We start from the raw sequence: 17,211 nt of genomic DNA, 5'->3' as shown, positions 1-17,211 counted from the left end.
TCTCTGTCTCTCTCAAAAACAGAAAATCTTAAAAAAAAATGGTTTTACTCAGATTTTGGTGTAAGGAATTGCTTAGGCTCCATTTTCCTCATCCCTGGAGGGAATTGATAATTCACAGGCTTGTAAGACTTATGGGAGAGAGAAAAACAGTAAATGCTCAAAATGAGGCCATTCTATTATTTTTTCAAAGATTTGATGGTTTAAGACAGATCAGGTTGTCAGGGGAGTATTTAAAAAACAGGCTGATAATTAATAGCAAACATTTTCATTTTTCATGGAATTTGGCATAGGTTTTTAATGTACAATATAGTTCTGAGAAGGCAGTTATGAGTTATGTCTTCTGCATGAATTGGTCCGCTGGTACAGATGAAGCCTAAGAAAATGGCTTTCCTTTCCCCTAAAAGTAGGGTGAGGTCTGTACTGAATGTAAAATGTAAAGGAAGTTCTGTGAAGCCAATATTTTCTCACTGACATACAAAATGTTTCAAGGACAAATAATGTCTGTCTTAGACGGGGCAGTGGAAGGTGGGATTAGAAATGACTGCATATCCCTTTAGTACCCAGCCCTCAGCATCCTGCTGGGAGAGTCTGTCCCTGTGGCCTTCAAATGGGACTCACAGGGACGGCAGGACTCACTGTAGCTCCTTTTATGTACAGCAGAGGGCAGAAGCTCCTTGGCGTGTTCGTGAGGGAGCCACACAAGAGAAAGCCTGACATTCCTGAGAAAGGAGGATGCCTAAAAACTCAGAGTGAATAAAGCTTTCCAGTAGACAGGGAGGTGGTTGAGACAAAGTGCTTCCCTCTCCTGCGGTGGGTCTGGAGCCACAAAATCTCCCCCTCCCAATCCTGTTTCCTAGTGACTGGACGCCCTAGGGGCTCTCTGACGTGCCATGCCCCTAGTTAATATCACAACCTTGTTCTGTCCTTGCTGATTGCCATCCGCTGCCTGGTCTGGAGTCCTGTGTGAGGTAGTTGTCAGGATGGCAGCTCCAGTCTGCTAGTGGACATTTATATATGGGCGCATACCGTGGCTGAGGCGCTAGAAATGTGTCTGCTTACACACACACACCAGCCAAATAAGGACATTTAACTTTGGCCCAATAAGGACCTCATCAGTTACCAACTGAATCAAAGCATGGTGGCTTTTTATTTTCAAAGCATGGTTTCAGCAATATATTCACAAAGAAACTCAGACATTTTGAAAAAAGTATTTGGCATCTTACATTGCTTGGCTAAATGAACACTAAATATAGACCGACATCAAGCTGGGGTTTCTGGGCCTTGTAGGAACACCTGTGCGCTGAAGGAAGGCAAACAAAGAACCACAGAATTTGTAAAGTTTTGTTGCAGTTGCTTCTGATTAGTTTTTTTTTTTTTTTCCTGGCCGCCTAGCAGTCAAAGCTCACATTTTTGTAAGTAATTTGCATGTTATTACTCTGCCGACCTCATTATGATTCTTGAGCCTGGGATTTTTTTTGTTGCATGCACTCTGCTTTTAACTTCTGATAGAAATGATTTAAACTTGATTTAAAAAATTAATTCCTGAATGTGAAGAGGCACTGACTCTGAAATGGAATTAAAGAACAAATTACCATGACTCACTCAATAAAGCTTCCTGTTAGCTTTGAGTTATGCCCGATTATAACAGTTCTGATCCTGTGGCAAACAATATCGGTGTGTTACTTCCGAGCTTTGAGACCGAGCACCTTTGGTTAAAAAATAAAGAGCAAAGCCATTTTACATAGACAACTATTCTGTCAGAATATTTGTAGGTAGTGAAAGAGTCCTTAAATGATGAAAAGAATCAGTTTTGAGCATTGATCTAAGCTGGAGGAAAATGAAATTACTTACATGTTTTAGTGCCAGGTATCAGAAAGGGCTCCATTAAAAGGATACTACTTTGGTCAACCTTAATGAGCAGATTTGCACACCAGGATTAGGGAGGAAGGCTGAGCCGGGGTGATGCAGAATTTAGTAACCAGCCCTGCTGATTGTTGCCCTTCTACGGAGGAGCCACAGATAGCAACAACTGGATGCCAACAGCCGTGGGTCCTCATTTTAGGGCCATGTGATCCTGTATCCATTTACTTATTGAGTCATTGGTGAGCACTTGGTGGCCGTGAACCACAGACGCCCAACTCTGTTTTCTTGGACAGGTCTTTATTTTCCATTTGCATGTTGTAGTTAATTTTAAAAATACATGAAAATGGCATCTCTTTATATTGTGTCTTAATCCTGAATAAGAAATTTACTTTCAGGGCCCTTCATAGCTTAAGTTGCTGCCTTAGCGCTTTTGGACTCCATGTTGCCCTGAGTCACCTTTGTAGTCAGCAGTAGCAAGGCTAATGATTTGGAGATTTAATTAACTGCACGGCTCTTGGGTTAGCTTTCGTGGCTGTGATTTTCTATTTGGCCCTCCACTTTGTAAACGTCAATTAAGCTTCAGTCTGAGATTTGAGCAATACGAATTCCATTCCTAAAGGGGAAGCTAAGGCTCAAGGACATTAAGTCAGAGATCCAAAAATGAACCACGCGTCAGTCACCAAGCCTAAAATAGGAGCCATGGCTGGAATGATGATCTTATGATGTGAAACATATAACCTTTAGTCTTCATCAAATTTTAGTACCGGGGAGAGTAGAATATACGAGATAACACATAGAATATCTCTGTAAGAATAGAAATCTGTGACCATGCCTCAGTCACTACGGTTTTACCTATGAGAGGATAAGATTTGATTGAGCTCTAAGGCTCCTTTATTTTATATGCTGCTGCTGCTTTTTAAAAAATGACCACTCCATGTCATTCCCTTATGAATGCTCCATGGGTCTATTTGGAATTCAGTATCTAAGGTGTGCTTCAGTAGTAGCTAAACTACCCAGAGAATTATGTATTTTTGTTAATTAAAATTTCAGGGTAACTGAAACACCTTGTTCAGTCTTTAACTTTGGTTGAGCAAAAGTTTAATGAGTCCATGGCATTTTTTAAAAACATCTATTTATTCATTTTAGAGAGAGAGAGCATATGTGGTGGGAGGGACGGAGGGAGGGTGAGAGACTCCTAAGCAGACTCCCCGCTGAGCACGGAGTGGGATGAGGGGCTCGATCCCACAACGCTGAGACCATGAGCCCAGATCAAGAGGTGGCCTCTCAACTGGCTGAGCCCCCCAGGCGCCCCAGGTCATTCTGAACTCGCTGTTTTTCTTAGGACTTCAGGAGCATATTTTTTTTTCATAAGTCCTAGTGGGTTTCAGGTATCACTGGAAAATTCCTGTTTTTTTAATATATAATCTACTTAGTAAATGGCTGATTCTTTTTTCAGATCTTCTACAGGTGTTCACATCTCCCCCCCACCCCCGAATTTGGTTTCTTCTATTTTTCTTCATTCTGTAACTGCTATTGAAGGAAAATTGTAAAATGTTTATGGAAAGTAGTGTGTTGCTTCCTATCAGCAGGCACAAAGCTTATTGAGTTTACCAGAGGCCAGTTAGATATCACATGAGGATTTTTACACGCAGTTTTATTTCCATTAGTGTATTTATTAACTGCCTTAAATTCTTTTGAAAATGGTGAGCTTCAGCTCTTGAATAAAATATGTTAATTACTCCCACTTAAGTCACTGGCTTATACATTTGACACTGGGCACTTGGGAGAATTCGGTGCTGACCCTCAGAAAACTGACAGTTTTCTGTCAGTTGGGAAAGTCAAAGATGGGAGCAATAAATGTTGTAAAACAGGGTAAGTGTTCTGGTGGAAGAAGGTAACTGCATCCAGCACAAGCACAGAGGAGAAGCAGGTTGGTTCTTAGAGGAGGTGAGAGGTTTGAGCTGAGGTATGAAAGAGGGTTAGGGAGGGATGCGGAGAAGAAAGGGACGACGCAGGCAACTCTGAAGCGAGAGGCCCGCTTCCAGCTCCGCAACTAACTAAATGGATGATCTCGGGCATTCCCCAGCTCAGCTTCGATATCCTCACTGAGGAAAGGATGGGGACCAGACCAGAGCATGTCCACCATCCCCTTCAGATCAAAAAGCCCGGGATCACTATCAGACTCATTTTATGACAAGAGAGAACTGTGAAAGAGACAGCTTTGATAGTAATTTGAGTTTGTCTTCCTAGAGCTCTGTATTTCATGTAGTTAAAGGGCCGTCATTTCTCTGTTGTGCTGGACAGACAGCTTAAAATAGACCTTTTTAATCCATTCAGGCTTTTCGGGGTTGTCTGAAGTGGTGCTGTCATTAGAAAATGTAAGTCTCGCTTTTAAAATTCTGTATTATGTAAGTGACCTTGATCTAAGGAAACTCAGAAGGAAGAGACCTCAGATGTCCCAGAGTCTGGTCTCCAGCTCGCCATAGGGTTCCTGTCTATAGCTTCTAAGCTTGTGAAGATTTCGTCTTGAGGACTCCCAGCCAGCAGCTCAGGGCTAAAGGGTACATTTAAGGTAGAAACTCATATGCCATATTGAGGGAGAATATAAAATACAAAAATGGCAGTTTTGTGCCATTGGTTGAGCATCTGCCTCTCAATTTCAGCTCTGGTCATGATCTCAGGGTCATGGGATCGAGCTCCGTGTCGGGCTCTGTGCTCAGTGTGGCGTCTGCTTGAGATTCTCTCTGCCGGTCTGCCTCTGCCCCATTCCCCACTCTCAAAAAAATATATATAAATAAATAATAAATACTAAAAAGGAATTAAATAAATAAATAATGTATTTAAAAAATAAAGAGTTAAAAGAAAATTGCAGTTTTGTTTTACAGCCTCATGCAGTTAGGACAGTTCATCCTAATACTCTCTTCTCCCCTCAGTAATAATGTAATAAAAGAAAACAATGTAACAAAACAAAGTAACAATGTAATAAAAGAAAAAATATTTTAAAATAACTTAGAAAATAAAAAAAGGAGGCCCGGGGAAGATAGAACTGAGAAATCAGCGGAGGAGGGGAAGGATATTCAGAGAAGCAAGGTATAAAGGGCTCAGACTGGGCCACACACTTGAGTCTGAGCTTCCTGGCAAGCCAGGCAAAAAGAGTAGATACGAAGTTGTCCCCACAAGGAAAAATTTCCTTTTGGACAAGCATAGCTCTTCTAGACCTTTGGCTGAAAGGAATGCGTGTGGAGGGTTCTTTATGTGCCTGTGGCCTGTGGTTCTCTTGACCGGGGCTCCTGGGCCCAGCCTTCTGCTTCACGTCACTCTTTTCTTCCAGGAACAATGAATCATTCCCAGGACACGGGCCCTGGAGGCATGCCTGAAGACAGAAAACTTTATATTGTGGATTCCATAAACGACTTAAACAAACTTAACCTCTGTCCTACGGGATCACAGCACCTGTTCCGTATGTGCCTCCTCCCAGGCTTGAGGGCCCTTCCTGGCTTCCAGGCCACCTAAAAATAGCAAATAGCAAATGTCCAGGCCCCTGGACCTGGGAGTGTGTGTGAGGGGGGCAGGGTGGGCATTAGGAACAGCTCAATGTCGGAAGTGCTATTTATTATTAGGCAATTCTTGTTTTTGTTCTTTTAATACTTGCCAGGGGTAGGGGCTTTCTTGGCTCCTAAGCAAGATTTGGAATCCGTCTTCAAGGGTTCTGAGACTTTCCTGTGGAGTGTCTCTCCCAGGAAAGGGTTGGAGGCTGCAGGTCTTCCAAGAGGTTTGCTCCTCCCTCTGGGCATCTGTTGCACCTGCTGGGGACCCCATCCACATCACCCGTGGGGCCCACTTCCCTAGAGAGCTCTGACTTCATAGTGCATTCCTGGAAAATGCTCCACACATTCCTCCAGCTCTTAAAAAGTCATTAGAATTTTATTGGGCAAAGAAATCAACTTAATTTTCTACTTACAGATTACAAATGGCCCCAACTAAAGGCTTAAGAAAGGAGGGGAAAAGCAAAACAAAAATCTGCTAAATACTAAATGTAAACTTTATTCCCTAAATATTGTAAACAAGCTTGATCAGATCATTCTGAGCCCCATTTTTCCAGCTTAAACTGTGACATTCAAACACAGGCCTTAATTTTCCACTGGCCATTTGTTCCATTCCCGTTCTAAACTCTGTCCCAAATTTACACCTATTTTATTCCCCTTTTCCATCCTTCCGAGGTCTTGCTTGTTTCTTCATTTTAATGCGTTTGGGTTTTCACCTGCTTTTACTGGGTCAGTCTCAATAGACGCAGGTGATTCGATGCCAACTTATGCCATCCCTTTGATTAGGAAGCAAAGGTTGTTGTAGGGTGACTTGGCTCAGGACACAAGGCACTCACCCTGCTACAATCAAGTAGCACCCTGTGTGGGACCGATGCCAAGGAGGAGAGAATACAGAAAGGAAGTCATTAGTCTTCCCAAGTCTCTCTATTTCTTAATGAATTTACTTTGGGTGTCACTAGGCACATGGGCCTTACAAAATGATGGCCACATGCAGACGCTTCATGCTCTGGCTGACCCAAGCTGCCTTAAAAGCATGGCTGCAGTCTCAATTTAACTTCAGAACATTTGAAAGAACCTTGTTTCCAGAGCAGCTTGATCGCAAAGATGCTTCTAAGAGACGAAAATACATTGGAGCCATTTTTCTGCTTAAATGGATGTGGGCTTCACTGATGACCCCCATGATGCAAGGAGACATCTCTGTCTTTGGGTGACTTCCCAGAGTAGTCAGCCTTCTGCTTAGAAGAGGTGTCCCAGCCAGCTGTGTTTTTACTCCTGGGTCACACTGGCGGAAGACAGAGCCTCCAACATTCTGAGCCTTTGATGTATGTAGCTTCCTTTACCCAGCCCAGGAAAAGTCCCGGTCCAGCTCCTTCAGTGTTAAAACCATCTTCAAAGAACTTTCCAAGGAGACTCCTTGTTTTTTGAATACCAGTGTTGAAGAAGGTAAAAAATTCACAAAGAGCACCAGCCCAAAGGCATTCTTAAAACCTAAGTCACTCTCCAGGGCGATCACTTGGGGAAAACGGGTGTATCCTTTACACTCTAATCATGGGGACAGTTCAGGTCCGGGGACAGTTCAGGTCTGTGGACAAGCCATCTGCAGAGGAGTTTTTGTCATTGTTTTTGTTTGTTTCCTATCAGCCCTCGAGGAGAAAATCCCGGATGTTGGCACTAACTCAGGAAACGGAAGTCATAGTCTGTTTTTTATGGGGTTGATAATTGTGCTGATTGTCAGCCTGGCACTGGTTTCCTTCGTGATTTTTCTAATAGGTAAGCACCACCGACATGTTCTCATTACTCAAAGGCTCTTACTTTGTGGTTGGTTGTTTAACTTTGTTCTGGGAGAAGACGTGCTTTTTGGCACTCACAGCTATGCTGAAAGAGGGCGTGCGGTGGCCCTGAGTGAGCCCTGCGGCTCCAGGAGGATCGTGGGGACACAAGCCTATGGTGCCCAAAGTTCACCAACACCTCCTAGGACTTTACTCTCTTACTTGAAGTCCCTAGCTGTCAAATGGCTGGCGGATTATCCTTGGTGACTGTCGGTTTTCTTGGTCCGGTGTAAAACGGTTCTATTCATTCAGAGAGAGAGCCTCACGCTGAGGCTTCCAATTCCTTTCCAGGTTTTCTCACTTCCCAGGAATCAGCTGGCAGCCTGACGGCTCTGCACGCCTCCTCTCGCCCCCCACCCCCACCCCAGGCAGTGTTAGGAAGGCTAGGAAGGCGGTAAGACCACTTCTTTCCTGTTTGATGGTGCCTGGGCTCTCCTCGCTGCCCTGCCTGCTATTGGCCTGGGCCTGACCTCTCCCTTGGGGACGGCTGTCCCACACAGCTCCTCAGCCAAAAGACCCGCCCCCCCCCCCGCCGCAAGCCCACCAGTGTTCTCTCTCAGCTAAACCCTGTGGGCCATCATCCAGGACTCTCTTCAGCTTCCTCCCAGCCCCGAGAGAAGCGTGAAAGAAGCCCGAGTGGCGGGAGTCCTCTTTGACACCCTTTCCCCCTGCAGGGATCCACCACACTGTCATTCCTTCTGCCCTTTCCTACTTTGCAGGCCGGGTAGCCTTTGAAAATCGGCATTGAGAAGTGGAGCCCATGTCTTTGGAATGCCCCTAATTTAAATTCATTCAGGATTAGAGGTAGTGCTGGTGGATTGAGGGGGGGGATAGGGGGGCAGAGGACATGACTCTTTGATAGCTTCCCATCCTTTTTCCCCCCAAACTCCCTCGTTCCAGCTAAAAGGTTTTTATTCAGCCCAGACCTTGCCTTCTTGCACTTAAAAGCTGCAAGGGCAACTTTCCTGACAAGGTGCCCTTGTATCTGACCGTCGGCTGGATGTGGTTTGCTCCTGAACCTTCTGAACCATAGAGAGCCTATGGATTACCTTCTGACATGTTACACCAACCAAAATGAATGCTCCAAATATCATTCTGCCACCCCCCTCTGGGACAGTGACTGAGTTAAACTACCGTGCCCAAGGTCCACAGCTCATAAGTGCCCAAAGACTCTCCCGCCCTACCTCAAAGAGCATGACTTTATCAGCATCCTTATAAATATGGTTTATTTTATATTTGCTGCTGGTGTTTTATATTGAGGGCAAAGTCATATTAACAAGTGGAAGAAGACATGAATAAAGGATGTCTTTATTGGGTAGTTGCTCTGTGCCAGACACATAAATTCATTATCGTAATTTTTACGTCTTGAGGTAGTATTTAATATTTCTGTTTCATCAGTGCAAGACTAAGGTCCGGAGTTTACCTCTCCATGTTTACCCTGCTAATCAGAGGCAGAACCAGGATCCAATCCCTCATCTGTCCTGCTCCAGAGCCCCCCTGCCCTTCATTTCCTGCGCTGAAGTAATAAAGTAAGGACTTCCTCTGGTTTTCAGTCAAAACTTAACTCAAACTAAGACCAGAGTTGGCACAGGCATCTAGAAATGAAGTTGGCCTGTGCTCCTCTTTAACAAGGAAATCTTTTTGCTCTCAGTGGGATTGAGTGCAGATTTGTAACCTTTCTCTGTAGTGGAGGAACCTGTATTCTTTAAAACGCTGGTCTTTTTACATGAGAGAGAAGGCTTATTTTATGATGATTACTTTCTTATTAAACCATGGGGTCTTGGGACACCTGGGTGGCTCAGGCAGTTAAGCATCTGCCTGCGGCTCTGGTCATGATCCCAGGGTCCTGGGATTGAGTCCTAGGTTGGGCTCCTTGCTCAGCAGGGCGTCTGGTTCTCTTTTCCCTCCCAGCTTGTGCTCTTTCTCACAATCTCTGTCTCTCTCTTTCTCAAATAATATAAATAAAAATCTTAGAAAAAATAAAACCCCAACAACAGGCCTTAGGTTTTTGTCATAATCCCTCTCCTAAAAAGGAATAATAGACAGCAAGGGTAGATTAACTATGGATGCCCCTGGTAGCAGTTTCTAGTGGCCAGGCAGTGTGTTCCTGAGAATACTGGGCACATAGGATATTATTAAGTGTTGCCTGAAGAAAAAAAGGATCCTATGGTCAAATGTACCTGAGAATTGCTGAGTTAGATAATGCTCTCTTTTTTTTTTTTAACCTTCCTCTGAGTTTCCAAGAGGCAAGTCAGTATATAATTTTTCTGTAACTTTCTTGTACCTGCAACCCCCCTCCTTTTTTTTTTTTTAATTTAATTTGGAATCAGTGTATTGTGGAACACAGTTTAGCCAACATGGCTGCTGCTTCCTTCTCTTTGTGACTAATGTTCTAGGAGGTTCCTAAGAGGGAAAAGTATTTAATGTGTTAGGAATTTAGTTTCACATTTTTCCCCAGAAACAAGTGGTATTCCATCTTGCTCTACAGCAAATCTCAAATAAGATCCTTCCTTCAAGTTTTGGACCATAATTCATCCAGTATAATTTTTCAAACATGGGGAAGAAGCAGCTTCTGAACAATAATTTGTCCCAAACCTGGAAGGGGAAGCTCTAATTTCTAGTTTTCCTTCCCATATTAGTTTATTCACTAAGCCTCGTGGCATGTTACCACTATTAGTTCCTGACAGATAGCTTGGGAAAAACTTGCCTAAAATGGAAATCAAGAAGCTCAAATATTAAGTGTGGATTTTGTGCTGCATTTCCTGGAAATTTTAACTCTGATCAGCAGACCTCAATGTGTTCCATTCTGTAGCTGACTTTATCACCAGGAGTTTGGTTTATTTTGAAAATATTGTCTCTGTTCTCAGGATGGTCTGAGAGGAATTCTTACATATTCATTTATGGGCTGGTAATCCAGAACCAGCAGAGCTATGTCAAAAGAGACCAAAACCCAGGGGTGCCTGGGTGGCTCAGTGGGTTAAAGCCTCTGCCTTCAGCTTAGGTCATGGTCCCAGAGTCCTGGGATCAAACCCCCGCACTGGGCTCCTGCTCAGCGGGGAGCCTGCTTCCTCCTCTCTCTCTGCCTGCCTCTCTGCCTACTTGTGATCTCTGTATGTCAAATAAATAAATAAAATCTTAAAAAAAAAAAAAAGACCATAAACCAGAAAACCTCATTTCCTGATGAGAAGCCAAAAACCTTCTGAGAAGAGGTCTCTGAAAAAGACAAAGTAACCATCACTTCCCTGATGTGCTCATAATGAGACAAGCCGGTGGTTTCCCTTGGTTGCTCACGGTGATATTTCTCGACCAAAATCTGTGCGGAGCTTCCAAAGGTAGTCTAGGCTGGCCCCAACAAATTGTAAAAATAATCCACTTGGTAGATAACTTTAGTTTTAAGCAATTCCTCTCCCGGGCATCTGGGCTGCCTGGGAGACCGGAGCAGGGGACTGGCCACGGGGTCCTTTCAGCACTCAGCTAACATGGCACTAACCAGTCTTGACGGAACAGTCTGGAAACCAGAGTAACCCAGTCTGTTTTCTATTTTGAAGTCCAAACTGGAAACAAGATGGATGACGTGTCAAGAAGACTAACAGCTGAGGCAAAGGACATAGACGATCTTAAGAGAATCAACAGCCTGATTGTAAAGCGACTCAATCAACTGGACGCTGAACAAAACTAAAGAAATGAACATCTAAAAGCAGCTGCTAACCCCGGAGCTTACACTTGACTGGGCGCGTGCAGGGTTATGAACTGAGCTTGCGCATTTCTGCAGGCAACAGACTATCTGATTCGGGATCCCAACCCTGGGGCCAACTTTCTGCTGCAGGGATAGGAGCGACTCCAACGCCAAGGGCCATGGGGGTACTAGGCAGAGAAGGGCTCATTTTATGGTAGGGTCCTTCTGCTTCATTGGGGTTAAGGGTGGCTGACATGAAGGAGAACAAAGGTTAGCAAGAGAATTCCGCTCCGCACCTACACCTTCTCTTACAAAAGGAGCTTTGCCATCAGAATAAGTTCACTGAGCCGGTGAGGTTCATGGCACCTCAAGCACACTTATGAATTCCTGTGACAGCTTGATGAATCCAGTGAATTATCTGTATTCAAGGGAACCAGGTGATGACTCTTCTCAATAAAATAAATTCTGCTCAGGTGATTAAACTCTGACTTTTACTTCCCCAGGGACAGGGGCTGGGCTGACTTCAGAGCCAGTTGCCTTCTGGTATTTGCTAGTAGTACTGGTATGTGTATGGTAGGGTGGGAGTCAAAAGAGAGAGACTGAGTTATTTAACCAATGTTTATTGAGCTCTTTGTGCAAACCGTCTATCTACTTTAGAAGAGTTCACGTTCAACTGGGGAACAAAGGAAATGTATGGTTATATATATATGTTACATAAGCTTTGTTGGCTTCCTTTCTCATGCAAAAAACCCTCAGTGTTCTGCTGATTAATTTTGAAGAAATCTGATAAGTTTGTGGTCTTTACTAAACTACAGGAGGAAATTGTATATTTGGAATATCTGGAACCTGCCCTGTTTTAGCTCAAAAGGTCAGGTACACAGTTTGTGTTATGGTATAAATGAGCTTAAAACGCATGTGAGTCTTAGAAAATCTTTTATGTAATGCAAATATATTGTGCAAGTTTATTGAAGAATGCATTGCAATTCTCTCATTTTAGGCTGATGAAAACCCTGTCCTTAACTATTAAACACAAACACACACGTTTACATTTTACAACACTAGTTGATGAAATAAACACAAGACATTTTACTTACCTATTTTTGCGCTCAAAGGCATTTGTCCTGCATACTCGCTTCTTAAAATTGATAGATATCATATAGAATATTTTAATAATCTAAAATTTGTGTGTACTGAAAATTCTTATTGAACCATTGTTGGGTTGTGGCAAAATAATTTATCAGGAAGGAGAGATATGCAGGGCTCAATCCCAGGACCGTGAGATCATGACCTGGGCCAAAATCAACAGTTGGATGCCCAACTGACCAAGCCATCCAGGCGCCCCTTTCCTTTCTTTTCAAATAGCTTTCTTGAGCTGTCATTGACATATAAATATTGTATATATTTAAGGTATACAACTTGATGTTTTGATATACATATTGTTGGATGAGCACCACAATTAAAATAATTAATATATGCATCATTTTTATAGTTACGATTTGTGTTTGGGGGATTTAGGGGTAAGAATATTGAAGAGCTCTCCTCTTAACACATTTCAGGTATACAGTATGGTGTTGTTAACTGTCATCACCATGCTGGACACGAGGTCTTAAGAACGAATTCTTCTTGCATTACTGAATCTTTGTACTCTTTGCCCACATAGCAGTCTAATATGGGCTGGAAAACCCAATTTCCTGGTTTGGATGCTGCTGCCACTGTTTACTGTGAGTTTTGGAAAAATAACTTCAGTGAAACTGGGTAATTATTAACTCTATTTCTTAATATTGTTGGGTGGCTTAACAGAGCCTTCAGTGCTTAATAAAGCACTGAGAACTAGCAGAAACAAAGTAAGTATGAGTTGTTATTGTAATTATTATTTTTAAAAGTAATAAGTATGGTATGGTGGAAATAACCCACTGCATTTAAACCTCTGCATTAAGTCTTTGGGACTTAAAGCCAAAATATTTTTTTCTACTGCAGCGTTTAAGACCTTAGTATCCTGATCTCATCCGGCCAAGGATGATAGGGCGAGGGGCTTTGCAGCAAAAAATTTACTGTGCTCTAGGAGATGATCAATAAATGCAGGAGGGTTTTATTGTTTACCAAATAATCTAGTCTGATGAACATCAGGGTCCACATTTGCCTACCTGAGATGGAGCCAAGAATCTGTCTGACTGTCCAGCACTAATAACATGCCACAGGGTTCAGTGGAAAGAGGGAGCAAGCAGAGGAGAAAAAGAAATAGAAAACACAGCTGACCTGAGACATATCCTGATAGGAAAAGAAAAGAACATTTGCATCATTCTTTGGACTCTGTATGTGTTCACAAGGGGCTTAGAGAGAGAGGTTTTTTTTCTGGCAATGGGCTCCACTGAGATAGAAGGATTACACACACCTTCTGCCTCCAGGTCCCAGGCCATGCCCTTCCTTTATTTATTTTAAAGATTTTATTTATTTATTTGAGAGAGAGAGAAAGAAAGCATAAGCGGGGGGTGGGGGCAGGCAGAGAGAGAAGCAGGCCTGATGCTTCTTTGCAGAGAGAGAAGCCGCTGATGCGGGGCTTGATCCCAGGACCTGGGACCACCGACCCAAGCCCAGGGCTGACCCTTAACGACTGAGCCACCCAGGTGCCTTACCCATGTACTTTCTATTCCACCTTCTTCTAGCCCCTCAGAGTTCTGCCTTGGCAACCGCCTGCAGGTGAGCCTAGCCCAGCCCTTCCTCCCACGCTCTGCGGTTGACGCGTGGAGGCACGTGGGGGCACGCCGCGCTGGAGCACACTGGGGCACGCAGCAGCCTGAACTAGGAGGCCCCAGCTTCCCAGCGTGGCGGCTGAGCTCCAGTTTAGGGGACACACATTACTCATTTCTCCAGAAAAGACCAAGGCCCTCTGTCTAGGGACTGCCGGTGGATGGATGCCAATCTGCAAAGCAAGGCTTTTGGGTCAGAACAGAGCAAACCTGGAGAGTTAAAAATAATAAAAACAATTGCTTATTTTACTAGTGACAGCCCGTGGAAAACGGAAGTGTTGTGGTGCGCATGCCACGTCGACTAATTGAGGTGTCTTAGAAGTACAGCACGAACCATTGGGTTCTAGCCCATTTTTATTGCTTAGCAAGGTAATTTCAGTGAAAACAAGATTTCTCTGAGTTAGGGTGTATAAAATAATTTTATTCCAGCTTGACATAATGACCCCATTTAAATTCAGACGGGGATGAGGGAAAGAGAGATCGTCAGAAAAGACTGGTAATCTATTCCCTTTGTAAATGAGTTTGTGCAGAAGAAGCTGTGAAAGGGAGTCAGGACCATGAGCTATCTTTTCACGGAGTCCGGATGTGTATCATTTTTTAAAAAAGAGGAAAAATGAAATTATTCTTATTGGAACCTGTGTGCCCCCTTATTCTTACTTGGTGAAGATAAAAGCTTCTTAGTCAAATTTTTTATGGGGAAAACATTATAGAAATACCATTCTTCTTACTGTGAAGGTGAAAAGGAATTTTAAAGATGTGATGAAAAAGCAAGTCAGAACAAGCTTAATTCTCTATAACGAGTGGGATTGGAGCGTCTCTGCCGCACTTGCTGGTGTGGGCTGTGCTGGGCTTCCCTGAGCCCGCGCTGCAGAGGATCCCAGAGGAGGCCAAGGTGTGGTCTTCCTTCCAAGTGGGCTTCTGATCTATGTCATCTGGTATGTTAGTAAGAAATTATTTTCCAAACTGGGAAGATAGGTGGGACATTACTTTTGGTTGGGGATGGACAGCGTTTTGATAAGCGTATAGATCTTATGAGAACAGCTGATCAAACACATCCACATCAATTACTTATAATGGTAATACTTCCAGCACCTGATAATAATATGCTGTCTCAATGTCTTACTCGGAGAGGCCTTGATGTTTAAGATTTTTTTCAAACGAAATTTTGTTCCTCAAACCAAAAGATTTGGTTAACACCCCCATAGTTCTTGCTTTTAAAGTATGGAGAGCCAGAGAAAACAGACGGAAGCATTTAATGTGTTGTGTGGCTAAACTCCTGGCTCTGTGCTGGATCCTTTATATAATTTTTTAAATCACAAGAACCTGTGAGGTTTCTTAAAAATAGATGATGTGGGGCGCCTGGGTGGCTCAGTCACTGACTCATCTGCCTTCAGATTGGGTCATGATCCTGGGGTCCTGGGATCTGTCCTGCAGGGGGGTCTGTGATTAGTGGGGAGCCTCCTGCTCCCTCTCCTAACTTTCCCTGCACCACCCCATCCCGTGCTTGCTCTCTCTCTGCTCTCTTTCTCTCAAATAAATACATTTTAAAAAATGGATTAGATGATGACTTCAGCCTGAAAAAAAATTTTTGTGTTCAGTTCGGTTCTACAGAACAAGTGAATTGCAATCATTGGAAATGGGGGTGTGGGGGGGAGAATGTTTGTGCAAATAAGACATGAGAAAGCGGAATTGGTCTGCAACCACAAACAGGAGATGGCAGTTTCCAGCGAGCTCACTGAGGGGATCACCAGGAAGACTTAAAAAAAACAACAACAGGGACGCCTGGGTGGCTCAGTGGGTTAAGCCGCTGCCTTCGGCTCAGATCATGATCCCAGTGTCCTGGGATCGAGTCCCACATCGGGCTCCTTGCTTGGCAGGGAGCCTGCTTCTCCCTCTGCCTCTGTCTGCCATTCTGTCCGCCTGTGCTAGCTCTCTCTCCCTCTCTCTCTCTGACAAATAAATAAATAAAATATTGAAAAAAAAACAAAAACAAACAAACAAACCAAAAAAACAACAACAACCTGGGGCACCTGGGTGGCTCAGTGGGTTAAACCGCTGCCTTCGGCTCAGGTCATGATCTCAGGGTCCTGGGATCAAGCCCTGCCTCGGGCTCTCTGCTCAGCGGGGAGCCTGCTTCCTCCTCTCTCTCTGCCTGCCTCTCTGCCTACTTGTGATCTCCGTCTGTCAAATAAATAAATAAAATCTTAAAGAAAAAAAAAAAGAAACAACAACCCTGAGTTCCGATCCTCCTCTCAGACATTCTGAGCTGGCAGGCAGGGGCTGGTGTTGGGAGTTCATGTTTTTAAAAAGTTGCTGTGATGATTCTGGTGCTCTGTTTGGACCAGTGACTATACGGATCACGGATTTGGAGTAAACTTGGGATTGGATTCTGGTACTATGCATGAGTAAGAGTGTAGCCTTGACCTCTTTTCATGTTGTCAGCTTCCCTGACTTTTAGGTTGTTCCTTGGTAACACAGGAGGGTATTGCTTCTGATGAAAACTGAGGAATTTGATAGAAAGTTCTTCAGGTTCCGTAGTGTTTATAAGTCACTAATGAGTTGTACATTAAAAAAGGGAGCCATCTGATCATTTATGGATGTGATTCTTAATTTCCAAGGAACATTCATGATCTCTTGTCAAAGACCTATTAATGTCTTGAGAAGAACATTCCAATTTCTACTTTTTATTTCCCTCCCTTCCGCCATAGCCAGACCTTCTCAACTGCACTTGGCTTAAGTTCCAATTGAAGGGGCTACTTCACTTTTCTGAAGAGCCATTGAGAGCTGTTCCGATAGCGGATGTGAGTGAGAAACCAGGAACCCTGAAAGGTAAGGGTCCTGAAGAAAAGCCAGACAGGGAGTCCTGCCCCAGGAGAGCAAAGAAGGATTATTCCTGAAGTGGTAGCTTTGGGATACCATGATGTGTGGGCTTACAAATATGAGACACCCAAAGCTGACCGGACAGGTAGACAGTCCAACAGTTTGTCTTTTCATGTACGTTGGAAAGTGGTATCTAAAGACACAAGGGATTCAGATTTTAGATTTCTGGTTGAGATACAGGTAGTTCTGCTCCAGGTGCCGCTTAAGGGAGCATCCTGGCTGGACATGAGAATGACCTGCCCTTGCCCCATCCCCGCTAATTATGACAGAATCCGCCTTGTTTTCATTTTGAATGAAAACCTCCTGTCTTTGACATCTTCTGCTGAATACATTTTATAGGTCCTTTGACAGACTATTGACATTCCCTAGTGATTAAAAATGCTGTTGAGGAATGGTCAGATGTCCCTCCGCTTTGACGTAACAGTTACAAGGGACTTAGAAATAACTCTACCCAGGTGGTGAGATAAAGAAATAGAATCGATACCAAAATACTCCACAGTCAGCTGAGACCAGTGACAATCATGGAGATGATGTGAGGCAAATGATGAATTCAGTCCTCAGCACAGAGGAGCAAAAAAATAGAGTTGAAATGAGCTGTGACTCTGTTGATACAGTGTGATGGAACTCTTCAAAGTGTCAAGAGATGAAAATTGGGCTTACATGTGGAACTT

General features: G+C 43.6%; 1 protein-coding gene across 3 annotated transcripts; it reads left to right on the top strand.

The window, feature by feature from the left end:
- On the top strand, positions 1-15,474 carry LSMEM1 (leucine rich single-pass membrane protein 1). Of its 3 annotated transcripts, XM_032304806.1 has the most exons (5): positions 1-1,412; positions 5,195-5,323; positions 7,050-7,178; positions 10,786-10,930; positions 15,435-15,474. In XM_032304806.1, the coding sequence occupies exons 2-4, from the start codon at positions 5,200-5,202 to the stop codon at positions 10,914-10,916; spliced, it is 384 nt and encodes a 127-aa protein (XP_032160697.1). In that variant the 5' UTR covers positions 1-1,412; positions 5,195-5,199; the 3' UTR covers positions 10,917-10,930; positions 15,435-15,474. The 3 variants fall into 3 exon arrangements, with proteins under 3 accessions (XP_032160697.1, XP_032160695.1, XP_032160696.1); XM_032304804.1 differs by lacking the exons at positions 10,786-10,930; positions 15,435-15,474 and having other exon boundaries at positions 7,050-7,735; XM_032304805.1 differs by lacking the exons at positions 1-1,412; positions 10,786-10,930; positions 15,435-15,474 and adding an exon at positions 1,938-2,102 and having other exon boundaries at positions 7,050-7,735.
- The last annotated feature ends 1,737 nt before the right edge of the window (positions 15,475-17,211 follow it).

This window comes from Mustela erminea, chromosome 11 (genome assembly GCF_009829155.1).
Source record: "Mustela erminea isolate mMusErm1 chromosome 11, mMusErm1.Pri, whole genome shotgun sequence".
Taxonomy (NCBI): domain Eukaryota; kingdom Metazoa; phylum Chordata; class Mammalia; order Carnivora; family Mustelidae; genus Mustela; species Mustela erminea.
This window is presented reverse-complemented; position numbering and strand designations above follow the sequence as displayed.

What these genes read in the sequence shown, in the direction of transcription:
- LSMEM1 (XM_032304804.1), top strand. Translation starts at nt 5,200, where the DNA reads ATGAATCATTCCCAGGACACGGGCCCTGGAGGCATGCCTGAAGACAGA. An exon ending in GGGATCACAGCACCTGTTCC is followed by an intron (nt 5,324 to 7,049) that starts GTATGTGCCTCC and finishes GTTTCCTATCAG; the next exon opens with CCCTCGAGGAGAAAATCCCG.